This window comes from Petaurus breviceps, unplaced genomic scaffold (assembly GCF_028583685.1).
Source record: "Petaurus breviceps papuanus isolate PSGF00001 unplaced genomic scaffold, PetGlider_PUasm1.0 91041, whole genome shotgun sequence".
Classification (NCBI taxonomy): domain Eukaryota; kingdom Metazoa; phylum Chordata; class Mammalia; order Diprotodontia; family Petauridae; genus Petaurus; species Petaurus breviceps.
Genome location: NW_027187400.1, coordinates 34,385,421 through 34,400,020, shown reverse-complemented (window position 1 = coordinate 34,400,020; position 14,600 = coordinate 34,385,421). Strand labels below are relative to the sequence as shown.

Below are 14,600 nucleotides of genomic sequence, written 5' to 3'. Positions count from 1 at the left end.
AAAAGTAAAAGGTCAGTGTGGAACTCTGTTGGGAGGGAGGGAAGGAGGGAGGGAGGAAGAGAGGGAGGGAAGAAGGGAGAAAAGGAGGAAGGGATGGAGGGAAGGAAGGAGGGAGGGAAGGAGGAACAAAGTCCTTATACTTCCATACAGACAGATGAGTTTCTCTATCACATATGTATTACATGGAAAAGCCAGGATTTAATCTCAGGTCCACCTCATCCCATCTGCAGCCTTGTCACAGACCTTTTCCAAAGCCAAGCGACCCTGAAGGCTTTTAAACCTGCCATCCTTTCTTCCAAATCCATTGTTCTTTCTGCATTCCCATAGTCAAACAGTTGAGAAAGAAGCATGAGTCATAACTAACAACTAGCATTTATGTAATGCTTTTTCTTCAAAGCATCCTCCAGATATGAACTCATCTGAGCCTCCCCTCTGAGAAAGGTATCATAGGATTATTGTTATTTCTATTTTATAGATGGGGAAACTAAGGTTAAGGGGTTTTGCCCATGGTCCCATAGCTAGTAGGCACCAGAGGCAGATTTTGAACCCAGCTCCTGCTGACAACTTGCTGCCTTCTCCCTAACATCATTTCTTTCTTGTGTGAGAGCAGATGTCAGCCATTGAAACCATGACGGAGAAGCTGGAGGGCTTTGCAGGCATGAAGACTGACACGGGCAGCTCCCTGCAGCCCCTCCCCCACCACCCCTTCAGTTTCAGATCCCCACCCCCAACGCTGTCAGACCCCATCCTTCGGAAGGGCAAGGAACGTTACACGTGCAGGTAACTTTCAGGTTGGCCAAGTCATTGGACATCCATCAGAAGAGGCCGGGGAAGACATTCAGGAAATCGATTTCCCAAGTTTCATGGCAGCAGCATTTAAAGCATTCTCTCTGATATCTTTGGGGGTTGACTTCTGGGCCCTTGACTGGTCTGGGTTTTTTGTTTGTTTGTTTGTTTTTTGTTTGATTTGGTTTTTGGTAAAGATCTTCCAGGGACCCTTGGACTCCTTGGTGAAGGTCTGTTGCTCAGAAGACTGGTTTTCTATCACCTTCCTCCCAATCGACTGAAATTCAGTCCCAGACCCTAATCTATCAAGCTTGCTCTAAATTAAATTCAATAAGCATTTATTAAGCACCTACTGTATGTTGAACAAAGACAAAAATCAAACCATTATTGCCCTCAGTGAGTTTCCATTCTACTAGGGACAAAGTCATTATCCACTTAGGAACCAGATAGAAATCATGAGTGGCTTAAAGTGATCCCTTCCCAACCTCCAATTATGAGAAAGGTCCAAACACGTGCTGTTGATGATGGCTCTTTGTATCCAGAGTATAGCCCATGTGAAAAAGCCCTGGCTTTGGGGTCAAAGGACAAGGGTTCAAATCTTGGCTCTAGCACTTAGCATATAACATTGGGATAGTACTTAATATCACTCTCCATCCCCCCAGGGGACATGTGACCCAAATCCCTACTCCCTTTAAATTTATCCCAGTGGGCAGAGACCCTGTAGCAGAGGGGGGTGGGGAAAGGGAGAGAGAGAGAGAGAGAGAGAGAGAGAGAGAGAGAGAGAGAGAGAGAGAGAGAGAGAGAGAGAAGAGAGAGAGTGTGTGTCAAGGGAGTCCACTTACAAATGAAAGGCATTTATTGAGCACACTCTATGTGTCAAGCATTGTGCTAAGCAAACATGTTACAATCCTTGGTCTCCAGAAGCTTACATTCTAGTGAGTGAACTGACATATAAAGGAATAGGGTCCAGGGACAGGAGTTATGGGATGGAGAAGGTAAATGGGAGAGGATCCGTTGTTTCTCTGTTGCTACAGAACTGCAAATGCTGTCAGTGCCCTTTAAATGCCCTTGGTACGAAATCCCAGTTGTCCCACCCAGTTACGGTTCTAATGAAATTAAAGAATAGTGGAACACCACAGAATCCCCAAACCGCTGTTTTGTGTCTCCTTCACCACCTCATAAGTAGCTTGAGGGGTTTAGAAAGGGTGATTTCTGGCTGGGGTGAGGACATCTTGAAGCAGAATAATACCCCAAGTGGTTCATTGTGGTCACTCATCTAGCCTGAGCTAATAAGGATTATGAAAGGAGATCTTCTGGAGGCTAGGCTAGGGCGGACGTAGTAGGGAAATCATAAAATGCATTTTTAATCCATCTGGAAAACATTTGAGAATTATTGGCTATTGGGGATTATCTGTACCAATGGTCCCCTCCATGGGTGGATAAGCTCATTTTAAATTTGGAAATGGGATCTTAAGAAAAGGCCACATCAAAAGAACCTTACCAGAGCATACAGGAATGGGGTTTTATGGTATTTGGGGACTCTAAGGGTGATGGTGTGTTCATTCCCCCAGGTACTGTGGTAAGATCTTCCCTCGATCAGCAAATCTCACTCGACACCTTCGAACACACACCGGGGAGCAGCCATACAGGTAAGGTATTTTCCTGTTCCAGAAAAAGCTAGTTTTTTTTTTTAATGTAATTAAATTTTTGTTGATACATTTGTTTTTACATTATTTACATGTCCCAATGTAACACTTCCTTTTCTCTCTCCCAGACAGTCGTCCCTTCTAGTAAAGAATGAAAAAGAGAAAAACAATTCAAACAAATTAACCAACGTATTAGATAAGGCCTATATGCGGCATTCTTTTTCCACAGCCCCCACCTCTGCAAAGAAGCTTGGGGAGAAAGGCAGCCATTTTCATGGGCGAATCCAATCCGTTTCGTTTGCTTTTTTCCTACAGAGTTCAGGTTGTATGTGTGGCCAGATTAAGCATCCACATACATGGTGCAACGGGGCTGCAATTTCCCCTTTTGGCTTTCATGCAAGGCCTCTATTGATTATATATAGATACCAATTTCTTCTAGGGGATGGTGAGCTTTAGCTCTGAGGTTGGGACCTCAGAGATCCAAGACCCCCATTTTACAAAGAAAGAAACAGAGGTTGACCTTATCACTTAGGTAGGAAGTGCCAAATTTGAACTCAGGACCTCACTGAAATTCTAGCATGCATTCCTACACCTAGTTGCCTCCCTAAATAAGCAAACCCTAACAATGAGTAAGGCCCTAAGGTAGGTTCTGGAATTACAGTGATAACATGACCTAGAGCCTGCCCTCAAGAAGCTTACATTCTAAAGGGGGTGGGGTGGGTAGAAGGAATCAAGACCTCACTAAATGCTAAGGTTTTGGGATCCTCTAAGGAATCTGTGGAGTTAAAGACTACTGAAACACGTAGGAAACCAGGCTGGCATGACCCCAGTAACAGACAGAACTGGAAGGACCTTAAAGGTCATCTAATCTAACCCCTTCATTTTCAGAAACTGAGGCCTAGAGACAAAAAATATTTAAGCTTGGGGTGGCAAGGTGGTGCAGTGTATAGAGCACTGGCCCTGGAGTCAGGAAGACCTGAGTTCAAATCTGACCTCAGACACTTAACACAAAACTAGCCATGTGACCTTGGGCAAGTCACTTAACTCCAATTGCCCTACCTTTCCCCCTCCAAAAAGAAAAAAAATATTTAAGCTGGAAAACACCTAAGAAGTCATCTAGTCCACCTCCTTCCTTTTATAGATGGAGAAACTAAGGCTTAGGAGAAATGACTTTCCCAAGGTCATCCAAGAGCTGAGAGATTCAGATGCTCCTATTCCCAGCCAAGTAGTGTCCCCTGTCTAGTGCACAATTGCAGATAGAAAACATTGCCAATGTTTTGAGTTAAGGTGGGGGAAAACAGGGGAAGGACAAATATTAGAAGAGCCATAACCGGACTTCATAATGATATAAGAGGAGAATTCAATGGATCAACCAGCATTTATTAAGCACCTTCTATGGGCCAGGCACTGTGCTAGGCACTGGGGATATTGTCCCTACCCTCAAAGAGCTTACATTCTAATTAGAAGAGACAACAAGCTGGAAAGTGGGGAATGGAGGAAGCAAGATGGGCTTAAAGCTTATAATTCCAGGTGTGCAATCCAGGTTACCAACAGGAAGAAAGTGGAGGTGATAGTCTATGGGGGAGGGGAAAGGGGGGTCTTCTAGGCCTCCAGTTATTGTGTGGATCCCAGTATAGCACACAACATAGTCACCTGATATCCCTTGTTCTTGCTACGTGACTGTCCTACATCTCTCTGGTGGCATCATTTACATGGCATTGGAGTCAACCCCAGGGTCCTCAGACATTCTGTGAGTCAATGAACTCTGGTAGGTCCAATCAAACTTGAAAGCCTTCAAATAGAGTCCTGACCCAAACCTCCATTAGCTTTCTAAGGATTAACTGGGCTAGGGGAAGAGACTCATTACCAGAAGGCTAGTCACTTGGTGGGGGCAGCTAGATGTTGCCATAGTGCATAAAGCACCAGACCTGGAGTCAGGGAGACTCATCTTTCTGAGTTCAAATCTAGCCTCAGATGTTTCCTAGCTGTGTGGTCCTGGGCAAGTCACTTATTTCTGTTTGCTTTAGTTTCTTCATCTGTGAAATGAGCTGGAGAAGGAAAGGGTGAACCACTCCAGTATCTCTGCCAAGATAACCCCAAAATAGGGTTTGATATGACTAAACAACAATAAGTCATTTGGTGATGGATTCTTTGACCATAACAATCCATTCTTAAGAATGGAAGGGCCCTTAGAGACATCTATATTTTATAGATGAGGAAACTGAGGGTCAAAGAAGGACCCAGGTCCTCTGATGCCCAATCCAGCCTTCTTTCCACAGTATAGGGACCAGTTTTTTTTTTTCCTTGTATCTCCAGTCCTTAGCCCAGTGCGGGGCATAGGAACCATTTAATAAATGCTTGCTAATAAGCTGATTTGCATGCTAATTGAATTAAGACATCTGGCTGCTCTCTGAAGTCCTCAGTACCTTGGGGGAAAGGTTAAACCATGTCAGTAGAGGCTGTTATGGCTGTTGAATATCACCCCTCACAAACCTTCCTCTCCTCTCCCTGTGAAACGCGCACATTTGGTCCACAATATGTCCGACCAGATTGCTCCAATGCTGGATTTTGCCCTCCTGTGAATCAATGAAAGCTCCCGATTATTCACCAATTTTTTCTTCAGGCTTTCCCCCCTCCAAAAGAGGGTGACACACAGCTTAACAAAGGTTAGAGAAGAAAAGATTGATTTGGTCTGTTCTTCTCCCAGAAAATGAGCTGGGTGTTTTTTTCCTGTAATAGAGAGCTGACTTGTGGATGGTGTTTAGCTGAAATAGCCCCCCAGAGAACTGAGGCCATGTTTCTAGAAGAATTTAATTATCATTGATTTCTTTTGCTCTCTGCAAATTGTGACATCCAGCTTAGGTTACAATAATTGTTTGGAAAGTTTTTCAAGTTGGTGTTTTTATTTTTGCATATCCTGGCTTCATCTGAGAAACATTGTGCTATGATGAAAAGAGCTTTGAATCTGGAGTTAGGAAGGGTCTGGGTTCACATCTGATTTTGTAACTGGTGCCAACAATATCCTCCCTCCTCACCTCTGCTGCATCTCAGAAACCCTCACCTCCTCCTAAGCATTTGTATCTGTTTAATAAATGCTTGTTGATTAATCGAGCTGCTAGCACTCTGCCAAATTACCTTATTAGCATTACTACTAATAATAAATAATGATTTCTAGCATTGATATAAGTCCACAGCTGGCAAAGTGTTTTATGTATATTATCTCAATTATCTACTTATGTTGTTTTCTCCAGTAGGATATATATATATTTAATCTAATATATTTTGTATACAATTGTATCCAACTATATACATAAGTTGACATATTTTATATCAACGTATGTGTGTGTGTATATATGTTGGTTTCACTAATGGAATGCATGTTCCTTGAGGGCAGGAACTGTTTAGCTGTTTTCTTTATCTCCTCAATAATTAGTGAAGAGCTTGGCAATGGTAGGAGCTTATTAAATGGTTATCACTCAAAGCATCATGTGATTGCCCAAAGTCCTAAAGATCAAGGAGCCAAGCTAGAATTTGAAACCAAGTCCTTTGACACATTACCCACTACCCTTTCTTTTATGCTTCCTCTCAAAGAGAGTTGAGAAGTGAGAGCCAGGGCAGGGGGATAACTGTTTAACTCTACCAATGCTGTTTCTTGGAAGGTCAAAATCAGTTTGGTTCATTCTGAAATCACATCGAGCATCTCGATTGCTAAGAACTCTCCTCTCCTCATTCATTAAGAAGAGCTAGTTTTAATGACACAAAACCCCACAACTTCAGCCTCAGAAAGACATAAAACCTGACCTGGGAAGGAGGGAAGAAACAGGCTTCCCCCAGGCAGCCCGAGTGCTTAGCATCAGGGATATGCCCAGCATATGACTTGTGAAGTACACTAGGGGTTCGACCCTCAGCCAGGGGAGCTTCAAACAGGCTGTTGGCTGGCTCTGCCTGTGATTCCATAGAGCAGGATGGACTGCTCCTCAGCATCTGTTTGGGGTATGTTTTTCTTTCATTTCCTTTCTGTCCCCTGGCCCTGTTATCTGCATTAAGCTGAAACCTCCAAGCGGAGTGGGCATTTAACACTCGACTCAAGTCTTTGTGGGGCCACTTTGAAATGGTCCTCTTAGCGTGATGGTTTGGTGATGCTTTCAATTCTAGTCTGTTTCTTCTTGCTCTCATACTTTCTCCTTTCATTTTCCTTAGTCATAGATCATAGAACTGTAGCTAGAAGGAGCCTCAGAAGCCATCTAAGCTACATATGGGGAAACTGAGGCCTTGGAAAAATTGAATGACATGCCTAAGATGACAGGTAGTAGATGGCAGAACTAAGAGCTGGATTTGAACACAGAACGATGTGGGTTCAGCTCCCCCCTCCAACACTAACTAGCTTTTTGACCATTGATAAAACACTGACATTCCCTGACCTCTATTTTCTCATCTTCGAAATGGGGAATAAAAACAATAGCACCTACCCCAGAGCACTCTTGTGAGATTAAATGAGTGTACTTAAAGCACTTTGCTGATATTAAAAAGCTATAGAAATGATAGTTATTAGTAATGTTATCATCATCATCATCACCGTGGGCAACTCAGTGGCACAGTGGATAGAGCACTGGGTTTGGAATCAGGAAGACTTGAGTTAAAACCCAGCCTCAGACAATTACTAGCTGGGCAAGTCACTGAGCCTTTGTTTGCCTCAGTTTCCTTCTCTGTAAAATGGGGATAATAACAACACCTACCTTCCGAGGGCTGTTGTGAGGATTAAATGAGATGATACTTGTAAAGCGCTTAGCAGAGTATCTGGAACATAGTAGGTGCTTTATAAATATTAGCCAATAATAGCAATACTCCTCTCCCTTTCCTGCCTCCTTTTGTGTGTCTTCCCATTTATATTGTAAGCTTCTTGAGGGCAGGGACTGTCTTTCTTTTTGTTAACTATATACCCAGTGCTTAGTAAATGTTTAGTGGATTGAATTTAAGTAGTAAGGAGTAATACTAGTAACAGTAGCAGGAGTGATAAAGATTGGACCTGTGATGTCATTCATGTATAGGACCCCTAAATGAGAAGATTCCTTCTTCCAGACCAGTACCTTCGCTGCCACTTAGAGTTCCATAGTGATGCCTACAGCAGAGCTGTCCATCACCATGCTACAGCATTTTCTGAATGTCCCCCAACCCATTCAAAATGGAACTAAGAAGTATTTCACCAAATAAATAAAAATACAATAAAGCATAGGTAATGCTAGTAAGGGGTTATCTAAGTCACTATGTGAACATAGGGATCTTTCTGGACAGGTTAGGGGCCCCTGTTTCTATCTGAGTTCTACCATACTGGCCTAGTGAACTGAGAGGTTAAGTTATTTGCCCAAGCTGAAAAGTCATTACATGTCAAAGTCAGGTGATTGTCGCTGTTGTCGCTGCTGTTGCTGTTGGTGTTCTGTCGTTTTCAGTGACTCCATTTGGGGTTTTCTTGACAAAGATGCCGGAGTGGTTTACCATTTCCTTGCCCAGCTCATTTACCAGATGAGGAAACTGAGGCAAACAGGGTGAAGTGACTTGCCCAGGGTCACACAGCTAGTAAGTGTCTGGGGCCAGATTTGAACTCAGGAAGATGACTCCAAGCCCGATGTAGTATCCACTTTGACACTAGCTGCCCCAGCTAAAGATGAAACATGAACCCAATTCTTCCTGGCTTTGAGCCCAGCTCTCTCTCCCTCTCTCTCTCTCTCTCTCTCTCTCTCTCTCTCTCTCTCTCTCTCTCTCTTTTCCTCCCTCCCTCTCTCCTATTCCATTCTCCTCCTCCTTCTCTTCCTCCTCTTCCTCCTCCTCCTCCTCCTCCTCATCATCATCATATTTTCCCCCTCTACTCTTTCTTCCTTTCTCTCTTTTCTTCCTCTCCTTACTTCCTCCTTTTTTCTCTCTTCTTTTCCTTTCTCCCTACATCTCTCCCTCACTCTTTCTTTCTCCTTTCTCCCTTCCTTTTACAAATCCTCCCTACCTCCCCACCCTCCTGTGGTCATTCTCATCTCATCCCCTTGGAGCTAACATGAAGCCAGCAAAATCAGTTCCCTGGTTCTATGTGCTAGGGATGGCTGCCTCTCACCAAGGATCCTCGGGACCCTTAGCTCAGACAAGCCCCCCGACTAGTGACCTTCCTTCAGACCTGTGGCGAATGGCTTCCCTCTTTACCTGCCCCCATCCCATTTGCTGCCCTTTAAAAACTCCTCCCCATTTCCTGGAGCTGTTCTTTGGGGATGTCCCTCATTATTCCAAGGTCCTTCTGAAAGTCCTTCCGTTATAGCTCATTGCTATTCACTGTTTGCTCTGGCTTATTAGCTTTTGGAGCTTAGTGCTGTATTATTTTTGACTGCTCCACAATAAATTCCACTAGCCATTTGTCAGTCAATTCACAAAGCAAATCCCAGCTGCCTGAAAAGTCAGACTTCCCAGCAGCCTCTCTGTTCACTGCTCCCCTAAATTTTAAGTCAGCATCTCTGCCTGGGTCATTTATTTAGATTAAAGCCAGGAGAAGTGTAGGATCTGAGCCCTTGGAGGCCAAATTTAATATAGGCTCCCTCTTCCCACCCTTTCCTGACTCTACAGTAATGAGATAGAGTGCCTTTCATGAGTCCCTCTGTTTCCCATTTTTATTTTTTATTTTTATTTTTTTTTTGCAGTTTTTTTGGAAGGGCAATTGGGGTTAGTGACTGCCTAAGGTCACGTGGCTAGTAAGTATTAAATGTCTGAAGCCATATTTGAGTTCAGGTCCACCTGACTCCAGGGCTGGTGCTCTATTCACTGTACCACCTAGCCACCCCATCCCCATTTTTATTTTAACAAGCCCATCATGCACTTCTCATAAATAACCCTGCATCCCCATAGCTAAGTAGGAGACAGCAGGTGGAACTTTTCAAAGACTTCCTAACCATGTCAGCACACACAGCTGTTTCTAAGTACCACAGCCTGCCCTGAGTGGCCAATGGGAATGGGGATGGGGATGGAGATGGAGATGGAGATGGAGATGGAGATGAGAACTGGATCTATGATTTCATAGACATAGAGAACTCCCAAATAAGAAATGCCAATGTACACAGCACCTTCTCTGAAGTTTGTCATCTTAGAGAGTGACCTCAGACACTGAGGTTAAGTGTCACATAGCCACTCTGTGTCAGAGGCTTCCTTTCTATCCACTACAATGAGATAATATTCGTAAGATGTTTTGCAACCCATGAAGTTCATCATTACACTACATCTTGTCCCTTCTTTCTGGCCAGAATATCTGTTCTGAAACGCCCAAATTTGGTCATCAAAAGACCAGTTCAAAGAAACACAGAATTTTAGAGTTAGAAGAGACCATATAGTTCAAGTTTTCTTAACCTAGGCTCCATGGTTTTGTTATTTTAATATTTTAATAACTATATTTCAATATAATTATTTTCCTTTGTATTATTCTACATTTGATTTTGTGCATTTAACAACTTCTGAAAGGGGAATAGGTTTCACCAGACTGTTCAAGGGGGTTATCACACACCACACACACACACACACACACACACACACACACACAAAATGCTTGTGAACCCTTGGTCAAGTCTAAACTGTACCTGAATAAGAATCCTCTCTATGACATCTTTGACAACTGAGCAACTTCTTTGTTTGAGGACCTCCAATAAAGGAGAGTCACACCCCATCTATCCACCCCCAGATAGCCAATTCCACTTTTTGGACCGCTCCCATCACTGGGAATTTCTTTGATGAAATTAATGAATGATTAAAATGAAATTGGCCTCTCAGGAAGCTCCACCCAATGCCCCTGCTTCTTATTACCTCTGGAACCAAACAGAAAAAGTCCAAACTCTTCTTCATGGGCCACAACTTCTAACTATTGCCTCACCACCCCTGCCCCCCCAATCCATTTTTCCTCTAGGCTAAACACCCCAGTTCCTTCACAGAACTTTGTGTGGCTGGACTCAGGACCCTTCACCATACTGGCTGCCTGTCCTCTGGACCCTCTCCACTTTATTAATGCCCTCCCCAAAATGGCACATTCAGAATGGAACACAATGTTCTGAATGTGGTCTTCCCAGGGCAGAGGACAGTAAGACTATCACCTACCAATTGCTGAAAGTTACTCCTCTCTTCATGCAGACCCAGATCACAATAGCTTTGCTGGGGGCTTCCATATCACACTATTGACTTTTCTTGAGATGACAGGACCCCCTATCCCTTCCTCTAATCTTTTTCAGACATACTGTTGTTCTACTGCACCCCATCTTGTACTTGTAAAGTGGATTCCATCATAAGCCTTTACGTGGATCCCCATTAATTCACTCTAATGTTCCAATCTGAAAAGACTTTTTTGGACCAATTACCTATTTCCCCCCCAAAGCTTAGTGTCATCTGCATATCTGCTAAGCACTGCCAAAGTCTTCTCACACAGGCACTCGAAGTACCTTCAAATGGTTTCCTTGGGCACTTGGTGTGAGGTTGAATTAATATTTCGTTCTCTTGCTGGGGTGCCCACATCCTCCTCCATAGCTCTGTTTGGTAGAAGAAAAAGCTGAAGTGGCAGTTCCTCAGGGCTCTGCCCAATGCTTTATAAATTCAGCTCAATATGTATTGGCTGGTGCAGAGGCCGCTGCACATGTCCTGTCTCACCTTTCTTTGCATACTGTTATTTGCATGTCTATTCCCCCCATTAAATTGTGAGCTCCTTGAAGGCAGGCACTGTTTTGCCTTGCTTTATTTCCACTAGTATATAGAGAGTCATTGATAAATGTTGAAGGAAGGAAGGAAGGAAGGAAGGAAGGAAGGAAGGAAGGAAGGAAGGAAGGAAGGAAGGAAGGGAGGAAGGAAGGAAGGAAGGAAGGAAGGAAGGAAGGAAGGAAGGAAGGAAGGAAGGAAGGAAGGAAGGAAGGAAGGAAGGAAGGAAGGAAGGAAGGAAGAAGACAGACCTGCCTATGCAATTTGTGAAACTTGACTGACACTGAGTCTCCATCAGAAACCACAGCAGGAATTTTAGGAGAGAACAAAACCTTGTTTCTCTGCGGTAGAATAGATGCATTGCTTCTAGAGGCAGAGGAATGGACAAAATGGCCTCAGGATCAAAATGATTTCCATTATAACCAACACCCTACCCCTTTTGGTCTGTCTTCTATGAGTCTCCAAACCTTCTAGACTTTACTGAGCAACATTCAGAGTGGGGAACACGGAAACTATAAGCATCTCCGAAGGGTGTTTCATAAAGCTCTCCCTGTTTCTTCTCCAAATAATGGGTTTATGTAGCTGAGATCAAATCCTCGGCACAGCTGTAGGACATCTGGAAGGTGCGTGCATGTGGCACCTAATAGTCTCAGACTTCAGCCACCCCTCCTTCCCTGCCAAAGGGAATTCTTGACGTGTTGGGAAAACCACCCGACAGGCTCACTGATGGGCTGAGCAGAATACCCACAGATTGGTGGGTACTTTCCAGGGACCCCAGTCATCCAGGACCATGCCTCCTCCAATGATCCACGGAGTCCCTAAACTAGGGCTCAGTTTGCCTGCTAGACATAGCAAAGGAAGAGCCCAGCATATGTCCTAAGAGGCTCTGGGCACAGTCAGATCTATGCTTTAGAAAAATAACTTTGGTAGCTGCGTGGAGAAAGAATTGGACAGGGGAGAGTCTGGAGGCAGGGAGAGTGATTGGGAAGCTTTCATAATAGTTCATTTGAGAGGTCAGAGCTAAGATGGCGGCTGTGGGAGTGGAGAGAAGAGAAGGGATGTATCAGAGGATGTTGTGGAGGTAGAAGGGGCACGAGTTGGCACTAATTGGATATACACAGCTGCCAAAGTTACTTTTTCTAAAGCACAGGTCTGGCCATGTCACTTCTATACTCAAAAAATTCTAATGGCTCTCTGTTAGCTTTTGGATCAAATATAATCTGCTCTATTTGGCTTGTGAAGACCTTCACAGCCTGGCCTCTACCTCACTTTCCAATCTTGTTCTGTATTATGTACCTTCCTGCACTCTGTGGTCCAGTCAATCCCCATCCGCCCTCACAATATCCCATTTCCCACCCCCCTGCCACCTAGAACAGACTCTGTCCTCTGTCTCATGGGATCCCTCTCATCCTCCTAGAACATGCAGCTCCAGAACCATCTTCTACATGCAGTCTTTCCTTATCCCCCTCTAGTCCAGCTGCCAATGTCTTCCTTCCCCAACTGCCTTGAATTTATTCTGTATTTATGCTTCATACACTTATCTATGGACCTCTTAGAATCCATCTAAGACACACTTTCTCTTCTTATAGAATATAAGCTCCTTGAAGGGAGGGACTGTTTCCTTCCTCGCTGTGCATCCCTAACACTCAGAACAGTGCCTGGTACATGGTGATTGCTTAATAAATGTTCCTTGGTTGATAGGCATTCACTAACACCCTTGAAATCTCCCAAAACAACAAAAAAAAATTACTTGTACTATTGGACTCACAGGGTTGTTGTGAGAAAGAAAATATATCATAAATATAATTCTCTGCTTATCTGTCTGCTTGCCTACCTATCTACCTGTCTGTCTGTTTCTAAATATCTGTCTATCCATCTATCTATCATGTATATGTCTACCTACCTATTTGTCTCCCAAGATCTCTCACCCTCAGCTTCCCCTCCTGAAAAATGGGAGAAATAGTCCTTGCATGTCTTACATGGCAGAGATAATGTGACTTTACATTGGCTAACTGATAAAAAAGGGTCCTGAAAGCAAAAGAATGACCGATGTATGATCTGGTGCCATGAGCCATGGAAACTGCCAATTGTCATCAGAACAGAGTTAGTACCAGGGAAGCACTCTGCCCCCTTCACACATTCAAAGTCCTGTTTGGCTAGGTGGCAGATTCAAATCCTGAGTCAGATGCTCCCTGGCTGAGTGAGCCTCCCTTCCCTCTCAGGTCCCTTCTAGGCCTCTTAGGCAATCCTCCTCAGATCACTGAGGCCCAACCCGAACACCAGTGGCTGAGCCTGTGGAATCCAGGCTCCCTGACACCCGGCCATTTGTCCACATTGCCTCAAAGATTCAGACGGAGTTATTTTAATTCTTCCGGAGGGCTCTCCAAAAGAATCCCAGATCCCTGGGTTTTCTCAGCTCTAGAACTGGTCCCTTGCCTGTGGAAATCAGAATACCTGGGTTTGGAACCTGACTTTGCCTCTTTCCACCTGCATGAACTTGGTCAAGTCTCACACACACACACACACACACACACACGCACACACACACACACACACACACACACACCGGGCCTCGGTGTCCCCTTCTGTAAAAATGGCCTCTAAGCTTCCTTCCAGCTCTCTACCTTACTATGTGATTCTGAGTTGTCACTAAAGTTCAGCCCTGGGAGACCCAGGTCCCTGGCTCATTACAAAGCCTTAGCCTGTACCTTTTGCATGGCTCACTGCTGCCCTCTTCAGGCCTCCTACAGCACCGCTTCCAATCAATTCTGAAGGACCCTCAGACAGAGCTCCAGGAAGGCTGGAGGGCGGTGGGTCTTTGGGAAACGATCAGTAGCCACACTATGCGCACACTGTGGGGGTGATACAGAAAGAAGCGGGTCTGGGGATCTGAGGGGAGAGAGGCCACATCATCTGAGCATTCAGCTGATTGGAATTGACAAAGCCCCTACTGTGTACTGGGCACTGGAGATACAAATTCAGGGACCCTGGGCTGAAATTTTACTTGCTACCTGCATGAATCTCGTCAAATCACTGACCCCCACCCAGGGATTGGATTGGATGGCCTTTGAGGTGCCTTCAAATCTACATCAATGAACCCAACCAGAGCAAAGCTCACACATTCTCCTCCCAAGGGCTCCTTCCCAGCTCCCTTCTCAGCCAGGTGTCACCAAGGCCACTGTCCCTATTCTCTGGCCCCAGGGCATTTGATGGGACTGGAGCCCCAACCTGTTACTAAGCACTGACTGCATTCCAGGTCCTGTGCTAAGCACCGGAGGGACAAAAACAAAAAGTCCCTGCCCTCAGGGAGCTTACATTCTAACGAAGGAAACAGTATGAACCCCTGTATAAGTAGGTGCACAATATACCCCAAATTAACCCGATGGATTTTGGGGAGGGAATGCCAGCAGCTTTACACACACACACACACACACACACACACACACACACACACACACACACACACAC

At 44.5% G+C, this 14,600-nt stretch overlaps 1 protein-coding gene across 1 annotated transcript in view; it reads left to right on the top strand.

The window, feature by feature from the left end:
* PRDM16 (PR/SET domain 16) overlaps positions 1 to 14,600 on the top strand; it is a 657,978-nt gene that overhangs the window by 624,824 nt on the left and 18,554 nt on the right. Inside the window, exons 11-12 of the mRNA XM_069078277.1 lie at positions 611 to 780; positions 2,358 to 2,435. Of these exons, the coding sequence (XP_068934378.1) occupies positions 611 to 780; positions 2,358 to 2,435 (248 nt within the window). The remainder of the gene's footprint in view (positions 1 to 610; positions 781 to 2,357; positions 2,436 to 14,600) is intronic.